Here is a 13,192-nt window from a genome sequence, read left to right as displayed (position 1 = left end):
TTGAAATTTTTTGCCTATGTGCATGCAAGCATTTTTTTAAAGACAGATTCCATATATTAGGTTAAAGAAGACTCCAAAAGTGTAATGTTAAGAATAACTGGTTTAAGACATTTGGTTTTGAACATAAACATCCAGGGGAAGTAAAGTTTTGAAATTTTATTTATTAATGTTTTATTATATATGTTGTATTCTCTTAGAATTGGAGGGAGAAGCCCCACTCAAGTGAGGTAATGAACTTGCCATCCTTTACAAAATTTAATTAGAATTGACAATCTTATGCTTACTCTTTAATTCCTGAGAATCTGAACATTAAGTTGTCTGTGAATACAAATGTTCACACTAATTTAAAATTACAGTATGTCTGAAAAATGAAAATATTAACATTGCAATGTTAGCAAGGAAAACCATCATCCAAATGTGTATATTAACGTAGGTGTATAAACACTTAAGCTCTGTTGCTCTGTACTTTAACAGTATTTAACTATGTTTAATCCTTTCAGAGATTATTTCAAATATATATACCTTATCCAGGCTGCACTGACATTTATTACTTTGAATTAAAGGCAAAATAATAATCTTTCGCTTTCTTCTCAACTATTGATATTTGTGTAGTCAGCATGTGACCTTTAATATTAGTAAGATAATTGACATATGTGGGGATAATGAACAGAGACATCTGATTCTCTTCTAATTACAGTTTCTATCCCTATTAAAGGAGATAATTTTAGGAAAGAGAACAAAAACAGGAAAAACAATACTGTTGCTATAAAACAGTGACAAATTTGATACTATTAAATCCCAGGTCATTAATATAAACATTTACAATAATGAAAATATAAATTACTAATTATGCAGCATGCTTTAGGGCCATTTCTACAGTTAGTATGAATTACAAATATTAAATGCTTTTAATCCATCCATTGTACATAATTATGTAAGTCATGTTTACAGAATAAACAAAAAATATTTCCTACCTATTCTGTTTCTCCTGACTTAACAGTGAACAGTGTATGTGTCTTGGGCTGGGAAAGTCACCCTGACCGTAACCACCGAATACAGACAAGGCATTCACTGTACACCCATTCCAAACGCTGGAAATCAAACACAGATAGTTACTTGCAGAGTTTACCCAAAGAAATTCTTAATGGGTAAGTGCAATGGACAAAGGATTTCCCAAAATGATGTTGGTATCCCATGTAAAGCTCTGAACTTTCTTGTCATTGTAAAGGGAGCACTGGGATATTAAGGGACATTAAAAGATTATAGGCTATGATTAACCATTTCCCTATTAACTGACATGATCTTTACTACAAAAATAAAGGTAGTAGCTTCCTGAACTAAATGTACTCAGCTTTCTGTACTTTTAAATCAGTAAATGATTTATTAGAATTTTATTCTCACAGTGCTAATTTTTTAAAAGCCTGCACAGTGCTTAATTGAACATCTTAGATTACACCTGGTTTAAAGAAAAAGTCTGCCCAAATTATCATCAAGATTTCAATTCAACCTAATGTAAAAGAAACCTGAGTTTGGATGTAGAAATAAGAATTCATTTAATTTTCTCTGATATACACAGTGCCTGCAACCAAAAGTGAAGCTTCAGCAGTACTCTATGGCTTTATCTGAATTTTCTTTCATCTTGAGTGTTAAGTAAATCTTACACTTCAAGCAGTTGTTGGAGGTTAAACGTTCTCAAAGCAATGTAAACTAGTTATAAAGTATTTCCAAAGACAACAGTAGATCTTGAGTCATGTGAAATTAACAATGAGTCGGTTGATACATAAAGGGCTCATAACACTTGTGCCTCCCCTCTAGTATCAAAACCACCTTCATAGTTCCTTTTATAAGAATATTGATACATAACACTTCATGAATTTCCGGCTCAATTCTTTCATTTAAACATATTTACTGGCTGTACACAGTATATGCATTTCATTTCTAATTACTGAGACAAATAAGGGTCAAAGACCTAAGCATATACAAATTCTAAACATTCGTGTCAATTATAAGAGATACGAGATGGCAAGTTAGAAATTTGGACGGCCCTTCTACAACCTCACTTCTCATAACTGTTCCTAGGCACATCTTCTAACCTACAAGTCCAGGCAGAACTCTAATTTTAAAGTCTCATTCTCAACCTTTGAAAAGTAGAAGAATGTTCTTCAGAGCACTGCCTTAGAGTTGCAACATCTAAACATCTCCCAGAGATGTAGGCCAGGAAACATTTCATCATTAGTGTGTAACATCCATTTCACTGGCAACAGTACCAACTCAGTGCTGAAGACTTTAGGGGCATGCATACCATCAGTATCATTTGACAACGGGATCTGCAGACACAGTGCTGTCGGACAGGTCTCCAATGCTTGCTTTAGTTTCTTCTGGAAACATGAGTAAAAATAACAATGGACATAATTTATGTTCATTTAAAAAAATGAGAAGAGCTGTACTGTTAAATTTCAAATTTTAAGAAAATGAAGCATCTACCAAATATTTCTCTAATACCACAAATTATATCTAGTTTATTTACCTTAATTTTTTAGAAACCTAAGCTAAACATTGCAAAAGTAATGTTTGATTAGTTCTTAATGGGAATGTAGAATTGTGTCGGAAGCACAGTTGGCCTGGGGTTTCACACCACATGTCTGAAGGCATGCTCTCCCTAGGCCAGTTCCCCAAGTCGGGCCAAGAAAAATTACACTGCTGCTACCAACAGAAACACAGCTACTAATTCACATATAAAATTGACCATAATGAATAACTTTCCATTTGTACTGATTACTAAGTTTTAAAAGCAACTTTTTATTATGACTGTGATAAAACAAACTCCCGGCTTTCTGTGCAAACTCAAATGCACATATTTCATGAACAGAGAAAAACCATCTGACTAATGTATCCACCAATTCTGAATACATCTCTGAGCAACAGTTAACTAAAACAGGGTCCTAAAACAACCACCACCCAGGCATGTGGGTAACAAATCAACCAGTTCCACTGAGACTTAAAGGTTTGTTTTATCTTAATGTTTTAGACCCAGTCCATAAGCACAGTATTCCCAGTCACCAGAGCTGAAAACAAGGCTCTGGCATGAAATGTCTGAGCAGAACCTAAGCAATAATTGATTTTCTTCACAAGTTAGATTATACTGACTTAAACTCTTACAAATGGCTTTGCTAATAAGTATTATCTTAGCCTTGAAAATGAACACTACCTGATAAGTACATATTTTCACTAATAAATAGTATCATATAGGTAACAAACTGAAATCATTTCAAGCACACAATTATCCATCTAGATTCCAAAAATGCCTGCATATGGTCCTAACTAATAAGCATTATTCAATTTATGCAACATTATCAGAGAATAAGGTAGCTGATATAAGTGATCTACCCAAATATCAACTCTATTCAGGATTAAAAAAACATGTATTTTAAAATTTAATTGACAAAAAGGTAAAATTAATACAAACATCTGCTTTTATGAAATATGAACTTTATGTCTTAATTTGCGAAATACAAATAAGAGAAAAGGAAAAAGCAAACATGAAAACTGTCAACTCAATTGCAGTACCTAGTTTTGAACTTCCAAACAAAGAAAACCTGTTACATATTTTCCATAATAGGAAAAAGGAGCCATCCATTCCTCAGGAAAAGAACACTGTTCCTAAATTTCAAATCTGAGAGAAATGTATCATGGAGGCCTTTATGTATGAAACACTGACCATCCTAAATAGAAGACAATGGACAGAATCTTTTCCTTAATGACTCAAGTTCACTGACGTGACTTAGTTACCAAGGCTCCAGTACACTGATTCTCCATGGCCTGGGTATGGAGCAGAGCAGGGGGCTGGGCACTGTGTCACCAAAGAGCCCCTCCTGTCTTACCCCTCCTGCACCACCTGTCCCATCTCAACCAGCACCTGTGCCTTTAGCAACACTCAGTGCTCCTCCTGTAACCTGTTCCTTCCTACTCATAATAAGTTGAATGGTAAAAGAAAAAATAAAGTTGTTAAATTTTAAATTAAGAGAAGTTTAAACTGAATAGTTACCCTAGAATGAAATGCATAAACTATGTAAACTTTCAATTTCACAAATGATCCAAATAGGCTTTACTAAAAAGTCATTTCTAGGTCTGTATAATTTTTCAAAAGGAAAAGGAAGGTGGCATTCTGACTAGATAAAATGGGGCATTAGTGTCACTATTAAAGAAAGATATGTTGGTCTTTCAAATTTAAGCCACTCACTGACCTTCTTTCTCTTTCTTTTCTTGGTTTTCTTCAGCTGCAGTCTTGTCAGCTCTGAAGAAAATTCTTGCACTGCTCAGTGAGAAGTAGAGCAATTCAAATTCCTAATAAAAATGTTTGAAATAAAATACTTGTTACAGCAAAATATCAAAATTATCACATTTAATGTCTCATTATTTCTAAAAATATCTACCAGAAATCATAAATACATAAACTGAATTTAGTCATCTACCCATCTTTTAGATCTAAGTTAAATGACTCACAAATATCATTCATCTAAAAATACATTCTTATTACCACTATTCAACTCATAAAATGAGGGTTTCCATATGACTAGTTTTTTCAGACACCAAGAAGTAATGGATATCAAAGTGTCAAAGCAGATTTGACTATTACTGCCCTCTACCTGTAGATAGACATCCAGTCGCTTCTGAGTGAGATTCATGGTTTGTAGTAGTTTTTCATCTTGACTAGTTGATTGCACATTCTGTTGCCTAGCAACTGCTCTCATCTCTTTCAGGTATTTCTCTCTAACAGACTGGAACCAATGAAGTGAGTCAAATTCCTGGTATTGGTCCAAAAGCTTTAGAATGTAAGCCACACCTGCAGTCATTAGCAAAACCAAAGCCACATTACAGTGAGTACAGAAGTTCTATTCCAATCCACGAGTAACTTCTATGATTAAACTAACCATTTTGAATGAATCCTCTTTCAAACTACATTTTACAGCCTAAGTAAGTTTAGCAAAAGGCTTAATTACTCCTTAAAAAATATATATATATATATAAAGACCTAAAGTCAAGCCAGTAGAGAAGAAAAGAGAATAACATGAAAAATTCTATGGAATTTCTATGAAAAATCACATGGAAATAACATATGGCTGTGAGAGTAGGAAAAACTTCACTGCTAAATAGACAGCAACTGAGGAAGCTACAGGGGAACTAAATTCAAAATGCTAAAACTAAAACTACAACACAAAGCCTAAATATTAGGCCCAATGAGACTAAGGGATTAGCAAAACCAAGGGGGCATAAATGATCATTCTCATGATGGAAAATAGGTATTGTCAATCAGATAACCAGCTAAAAAATAAATAGTAACACTGCTTGTGAAAAACAAATCTACAAAGAGCACATGGACCTATCCTCAAGGAAATGTTTCTGAAAATCCATAAGGTAAACATAAAATAATGGGAAAATAATTCCATTAATCTTACCCATGGCAAAGCCATCATCAGTAAAGGCAGCTCCAATTTTATTTTTTTTATTCAATTTCTCCTTGCAACTAATGGAATGCTCTACAAAATTGAGGGTCTAAAAAGATGTAACAACATATTAGGAAAACCACTGGAATAAAAAATCTTCAGAATTTAGTTTTTAAGCATTTCAAAAATTATAAATAGAATTTCTTCTAGGTTCCTGTCCTTTTATTTTGAAACATTTGACTCATATCAATAAGCCTCTTGGTGAGTCGCAATCTGCAGAAGTATCTCTTAGTGGATCTTCTTACCACGTCCTTTAAATACAAGCACTCCCTCTATCACTATTCCACCCAAGCACAGTGCCTTGTATACAGTTCATTATAAAACATTACAAAATTTTAATTTTATGATGAGCATGCTGAAGCTAGAGTGGTTTAGTAACTTGTCCAAATTGAGATAAGTGAAAGTTGGGAGTCCGAAAAGTAAACCTGCTTTTCCTCAAAGCTTAAACACTGGCAGTCCTTCCTTCTGCCCACCCAACTATTTTAAAACACCATTTTTTATGTTCTTGGTTAAAAAGGATTCATAGTCATTTGGATAAATGAATTCCCCAAAAAAGCACTTCCCTAAAACTTCAGCTCCTCCAGAATACCTTACCTAATCACATCATTTCTCAACAAAGAGTTACTGGAGCTTACTACATACCAGGCATTATTAAGTAATTACAATACAAAAATGAACAGCATCAAAGAGCTCACACCGTAGAGCAGCTCTCTTGGTAATGACAGATGGTGGAGATACATGCGACTCTAGCACAGGAAGCCACTAGCCACATGTGGCCACTGAGCACTTGAAATGTGATTAGTAAAACTGAAGAACTGGGTTTTTTAAATAAAACTTTAATTAAACTTAAGTAGCACTTGTGGCTACATATGGACAGCACAGATCTGGAGGAGTAAAGAGAGATGTTTAAAAAAAAATTCCTGTAATAAGTACAGTAACAGCCTACATTGGAAACAAAGTATCAAGTGTCACCTTTTTTGCCTGTAAAACTAATTGGCAATTAATCACATACTTGTGAAATCTTTATCAATTGTTATTTAAATCTTTTTTAGATATCTTACTTATGTTTGTCTTTTTTCCAGAAATTAGAGTAAATGTAGGCACAAGAACAGTGTCCTATACTTCTTAACAGTGCTCTTAATCCATCTTTTTCTCCATTACTAACTGAATTCCAATAGCTGCTGTGGGTAAAATTGTAGTATTTTCAGAATATCTCGCCTGGCTTTGGTGCATTTGAATATCCCTAGGGGTGGAGAGAAGTTCCTCTCCATGTCAGTGGGTAATTACCTGGGCAACCAAGGGCCTGTCTGAACCTAAGAGGTTAAGGGGAGGGGCCTGCTTGCTTGCTTCTTCCAGAGCAGGGGAGAGAGACTGCACTGAACTGCAGTTTGTAAACAATAAACTGGTTTCAAACTTGATTTCTCCCTTTAACTGATTTCGGTTTTTAGAGGTATTTTGCCTCGGAATTTCCTCTTCCCAGACTTACAGCTACCCAGCAAAATTCCACTCTTCCTCCAACTCATAAATGATTCCCCAATGCTATGTACTAGGCTTGAGTGCACTGCACCCTTCAAACTAAAGAAATATGGTTGAGAATTCACACTAAGTTAACTATACTGTCACCCATGTATGACTAAGACTCACCTCCCATTTGACAGAATCTTAAGATGAAAATAATGCTTACCAGATGAATATAGACATTTTTGCCACATCCTACTTAAGACATAATAGTGACACAGCATTAACAATAAATGGATAAAATAACAGTAAAGAAAATTTACGGAGAAAAAAGTCCACAAATCATCAGCTACTTTCAATGGACAATAATGATTTTAATGTGTAAAAAGCTAAGTGTTAACAATTCAGGCAGCAATATGAATTAGATGTAATCAAAAGCAACATCTGCTCAGTGATACTTAGAACCATCCATTTACAAATTTTTAAAAGAACCTTTAGGAAAAATAACTCGTTGCTAGTATATACCTCTAATCTCTTTACTCCATTTTCCCAGCTATAGTTGTTTTTATAATGTGATTTTGGGTACCTTGAGCTGTGTTTAGATGGCAACTATAGAATTAGAGCAGAACATACTATATACTATAATGAGGAAGCACTAAAAATTTACTCTAGATATTAGTATTTACTACTGAATAGAGAAAGTTGTTCTCAAACAGTATGCTTTTAAGAGATGTTTTAGAAATAACTTCATACTGTTAACAATTAAAGTTAGTCTACATTAATCACTTAAAAAGATTATATGGTATAATTCAACCCAAAGATTATATGGTATATTTGTAATGGTATACACTCAATTTAAATCACACTAGGATTTCTCTGGCAGTTATTAACAAATAAGAATTTATCGTAACTGTAAGTTCCATTCTGCATAGCTAATAAGCAAAAATTCTAGGCCACATTCACTGAGATCACATTTAGCTTTATGTATAACCAGAAAGTCAGTAATATAGCCTGTGTACATTTTCAGCTGCAAAGAAACTGGATTTGATACTTTTAAAACTTCATTTTGAGTACTAAATACTCACTCACCAGAGGGGGAACGATGATATAGAAATTTCGGAGATGTATATTCTTTGGCCTTCGAAATTCTGGAGCAAAAACATCTACAAGCATTTTGAAATACTCTGTGCCTTCAGCAGAATTTCGTGTGTGATCACTGAGGACTGAATCCAAATGCCTAAAAAGCAAAAAATTATTTACTTGGTTCCTTTCTCAAAAGGTGGAGTGGCTTTTTAAATCATCTCTCATCAGTTTAGATGAGAGCATTCAAAAGTTCAAAACACTGTAAGACATCTCTAAGTAAGATCTGGAGTTCAGAATGAGCTCATTTTCTTATCTACAGAAACTGATCCATAGTGCTCAATTAACTTAATCCCTAAAGGAGTATACCGAGCATCCTGGAACTAAAAGAATAGTTTTGTTATTTCTTCTTCCCACAATGCACCCTGAAGAAACCATTTCATTGTAACTAAATTCCTCCATCTGAACTTCTTCCCTAACACTACTATAACAATGTATACATTACCTCAACTGAAAACTGGTCTTTTTCAAGAACTTGGCTTCTCATTCAACCTTCAGAAACAGTTGTTTTTTCTCCTGCTTCCCTCATGTATAGCTACTGCAACTTTCAAATTATTACTCCCCTACCGCTAGATGGTAGAAATCTCTTTGAGATTCACATGACCCAGCTATATCCAACTACCCAATTACTCACCCCTGAATGCAGGTATCCACTGACCTTTTAAACCACTGCCCTACATTTTTCTATCTCAGACTATGATACCTGCTCCAGTTCTCCTCCATTATTCTGGAAGATTTCACTGTCCATTTAGATAATCAATTCATTGTCATAATCCTACAACTCCTTGACTTCCCCTGCCATGAACTTTCCCTCACTTGATGTGATGTCAGTCTTCCATTCTCTTGCACAAATCTGGACCTTGCAATTAGCAGAGACAGCTTTACCCTAGAGATCTTAAAAGACGACATTCTACTCTCTGACCTTGAACTGCTTCAAAATGTTTTTTAAAGGTCATTAATTTTCAAATGAATGATATGCTTTAACAGGTAAAAATCTGGTTTTCTTCTTTGATATAAAGGCCATGAACTACTTTAATCATTTAAGGGCACATAACTTCAAACAGCTTATTAACTGCCTTCTTATTTTATGGCTTCTTTAACTTGGCAAAGAACCAAACTAACAGGATATTTCAGAGCAAATCTGTGTTGGGGCCTTATTCTCATAAAAATACACACACACTGTCCAGTGTATTTTCTCTTTCCATTAAAAAAATTTCAAGCCTATCAGAAAATTAAAATATAGCATAATGAACACCTATATACCCTTCAACTAGATTCACCTTTTTGTTTTTTTTCCTTAAAAGAGCCCACATGTTGCAGACTTCATGTCAATTAGCCCACATATACTTTAGTATGAATCTGTTAAGAACCAGGACATTCTCCTATAAAACCACAAAACTTTATATCCAAAAATAAAATAGTATTATCTAATATAAAATATATGTTCAAATTTCTACACTTATCCCCTAAATGTCCTTTACAGCTATGTTTTTCCTTATCTAGAATATGACTAAGGATCACCCATTGCATTTGGCTTTCAGGTCTCCTTAGTCTCCTTAATCTAAGTCTCCTTGCCTTTTTTGTCTTTCTGTGACAGTTGACATTTTTTAACAGTCTAGGCCAGGTGTTTCATGGGATGCCCCACATTCTCAGATGGTCTCGTAAAAATAAATTCAGAGAAAATATTTCTGGCAAGAATACAACATAGGCACTTGCCATTACATTGCATCAGGAGGCCACATAACGTCAGTGTGTTCTGTTACTGGTCTAATCACTTCGTTAAGGAAGAATACATCAATCTCTCCATTGTAAAGATAGCTTCCCCTTGGTGATTAATATGCAATTTATAGATTTTTGATAGTGAATATATAGTTGGTTCTCATAAAATGTTTAAGAATCCACTGATGATCTTTATCTGATTTCTAGTATTACAGTAGTAGCTGCAAAATAGTGATTTTTTTTTCCCTTAAATTTCCTCATCCCTCCTATATTATTAGCTGGCATTCTTCTGTAAAAAGGAACTTTACCTCTGTTCTTCCAACCTTTATTATCATTATGACTTATGGTTTCTTTTTTTATTCAGTGTCTTCAATTTCTACCATTATTTTTTTAATATTCAAATTGCCTCCACTTTGCCCAGAGATGCCCCTTCATGACTGAGTCAATCAGCTTATAGTTACTATTAAAACTTAGTTTTCTAAAAAATTTAACAATTTTTCATGCCTCTCAAGTTTTAAATTATGTTCCAAAATCACTACTTACTCAAGTCTGTAAGTCTGCACTGTCCCATAAGATAGGCATAAGCTATTTAAATTTACATGAAATAAATTTTAAATTCAGTTCCTCTATCCCATTTGCCTTATTTCAAGTGCTCAACAGATACGTATGCTAGGATTGCTGCTCTGGATTTCACAAAATGAAGGACTGGTATTCTAGAACAGCGCTGGCAAATAAAACTTAAAAAACAGACAGGTAATGAGCTATTTTGCTATTTTTATGCTAAATCCTCAAAATTAGTTATGTACTTTATGCATTAGCACATTTCAATTTGAACTAGTCACATTTCAGGTCCTCAATAGCCACATGTGACTAGTGGCTAATATATTTGCATGTTCTAAAAGATCCTTTTGCAGTAAAGTTGGAAAGATGTCAGAATACTGTAGGTTTTTTTTTATGAAGAATACTGTAGTTTTTTAAAAAGTATTTTATAAACTGACACCATAGCTTGTATAATAAAAACACTGACATACAGATTCATATAATACCCTGTAGTCTTCTCTTTAGCGTTTTTTTATAAGCATATACTTTTTAAATCTCCAAATTCAGGTTATTCTAAAATTAGATTACCTCGCTGCTTTTAATGTTTCTTCTGCAAGACCCTCTTCTTTTACTAGTTCTTCAAAATTTACAATATCTTCAAGATCAGGCACAAATCTAAAGAATTTGGGAAAAAATTTAGTAAGGCAAGTTAAATATGTGCAATTGATACAAATATGAACATGGTACTTATATGACTCTTAAGTTTTCCAACTATATATTTCGAAAGAACTTTGCATTCTAGGTATATTATATATTAATATCACCACTTGAGTTCCAAAATTGAATTTTAGATATAATCAAATATTAAGCCTTATAATTATGTAATCTTGAGAACCATTCACCAACTGTACTGTCAAATTATATTTTTAAGAGAAATATTTTCAAAGGCCTAGTGTAGTTTTACTGTTAATGGGAATGTAACTGGTGCAGCTATTATGGAAAGCAATATGGAGCTCTTTCAAAACACTAAAAATAGAAATACCCTATGACCCAGTAATTCCACTTGTGAGAATTTACCCAAAGAAGACAAAAATCACTAAGTCGAAAAAATACAGGCACTCCTATGCTTACTGCAGCATTATTTATAATAGCCAAGATATGGAAGCAACCTAAGCATCCACTGATAAATGAATGGTTAAAGATGTGGTACGTATACACAATGGAATATTAATCAGCCACAAAAAATAATAAAATCTTGCCATTTGCAACAACATGGATTGGACTTAGAGGGTATTGTGCTAAGTGAAATGACTCAGATGGAGAATGACAAATACCACATTGCACTTAGATGTGGAAGCTAAAAAACAAAACAAATTAACAAGCAAAACAGACATGAACTCATAAACACAGAGAATGGACTGTTTGCCCTGTCAGAGAAGAAGGTTTCGGGGATGGGCTAAATAGGTGAAGAGGATAAAGAAGTACAAACTTCCAATTATAAAATAAATCAGTCACAGGGGTAGAAGTACAGCATAGGGAATATAGTCAATAATACTGTAATTTCTTGTATGTTGAGAGTTACTACACTTACCATGGTGAGCATTTAAGTAATGTATATAATTGTCAAATCCCTGTGTTGTACATTTAAAACCATATAATATTGTATATCACCTATATTTCACCTAAAAGAGGTATGCAATAGTCTAAAAATTTGAGAAAATTTTAAGTAGAATTGAGTTTTCTTCCACATTTTATCTCAAAATGTATCAACAAGAAAAGAAACCTCTATATTACTGACAAAGATAGATTTAAGTAACAAAAATTTTTAGTGCCATAAACAAGGCAAAAATGATGTTTGCATCCATACCTAATGGCATTGCTGCTACAATGAAGGCCACCAGATCTTACCATTCGTACATAACCCATAGCATTACCTAAAAAACCACACAAAAAAAGATATTTACACAAATAACTCAGAACTCTAATAATCAGGAATACTGTTATATACCAAGTGAATTATAAGTTCTCCACTCCTGGGCATCAAAACATTCTGTATTTTACTTCAGTTATTGCTCCATAAAAACTTACATATTTGTGCACTCAAAATATAAATGTACATATGTATATATATCTATATTAAATATTTTTTAAATGTAACTCATATTCAATAAGCTAAATTCATTAAATGCGTACTATATTTTTAAATTACCATATCAATAACTTCTTCACCCTTTGTCTCAAACATACACACACACACACACACACACACACACACACACACACACACAAAGCTGGAATTGTTATCAAGAAATTTTTATTTGCTACCTTACAAACTTGTATCTCCAGTCTGGCCTACTCTAGGCTTTTTTATCCTATGCCTATACCTACAACATGTCTAAGAAAAAACTTTAATTTACTATGTTCAAGTTAAACCCAAGGTCTTCACCCCCAATTATATTTCCCATCTCAGAAACTGACAATTCTATCCTCCCAGTTGCTTGGGCCAAATGCCCTGAAGTCATCCCTGAGTCCTTTCTTTCACTTTTATCTAATCAATGGGCAAATTATGCTGGCTCTTCCAGCCAGAATCCAACTACTCTTCACCACCTTCTCAGTTACCACCCTATTCCAAACCATCTGTACCTCTTGCCCAGACCACTGCAATATGCAACAGCCTGACTTCCCAGCTGCCACTTTGAGCATCCTACTCCCAATCTTTCATCTACATAGCAGGTGGCAGTGCTTTTAAAACTAGGTAGGAGCATATCATTCCTTTTCTGAAAACTCTTCAATGGCTTTCCATCTCAGAATGAAATCCAAATTCTTTTTAT

General features: G+C 33.9%; 1 protein-coding gene across 6 annotated transcripts in view; it reads right to left on the bottom strand.

The window, feature by feature from the left end:
• WASHC4 (WASH complex subunit 4) overlaps nucleotides 1-13,192 on the bottom strand; it is a 58,115-nt gene that overhangs the window by 1,303 nt on the left and 43,620 nt on the right. Inside the window, exons 27-34 of one of the 6 annotated variants that reach the window (XM_073213771.1) lie at nucleotides 12,229-12,295; nucleotides 10,950-11,036; nucleotides 8,052-8,199; nucleotides 5,457-5,553; nucleotides 4,647-4,843; nucleotides 4,245-4,344; nucleotides 2,303-2,378; nucleotides 142-1,091 (exon numbers count right to left, since the gene is read on the bottom strand). In XM_073213771.1, coding sequence (XP_073069872.1) covers nucleotides 2,311-2,378; nucleotides 4,245-4,344; nucleotides 4,647-4,843; nucleotides 5,457-5,553; nucleotides 8,052-8,199; nucleotides 10,950-11,036; nucleotides 12,229-12,295 — 764 coding nt within the window. In that variant the 3' untranslated portion in view covers nucleotides 142-1,091; nucleotides 2,303-2,310. Of the gene's footprint in view, nucleotides 1-141; nucleotides 2,379-4,244; nucleotides 4,345-4,646; nucleotides 4,844-5,456; nucleotides 5,554-8,051; nucleotides 8,200-10,949; nucleotides 11,037-12,228; nucleotides 12,296-13,192 lie in introns of those variants that run through there. The other 5 variants (XM_073213772.1, XM_073213770.1, XM_073213773.1 and 2 more) reach the window with 5 other exon arrangements.

The sequence above is a fragment of the Manis javanica genome, chromosome 10 (genome assembly GCF_040802235.1).
Source record: "Manis javanica isolate MJ-LG chromosome 10, MJ_LKY, whole genome shotgun sequence".
NCBI classification, from domain to species: domain Eukaryota; kingdom Metazoa; phylum Chordata; class Mammalia; order Pholidota; family Manidae; genus Manis; species Manis javanica.
The sequence above is the reverse complement of the archived record's forward strand: the minus strand, read 5'-3'. Positions and strand labels throughout refer to the sequence as shown.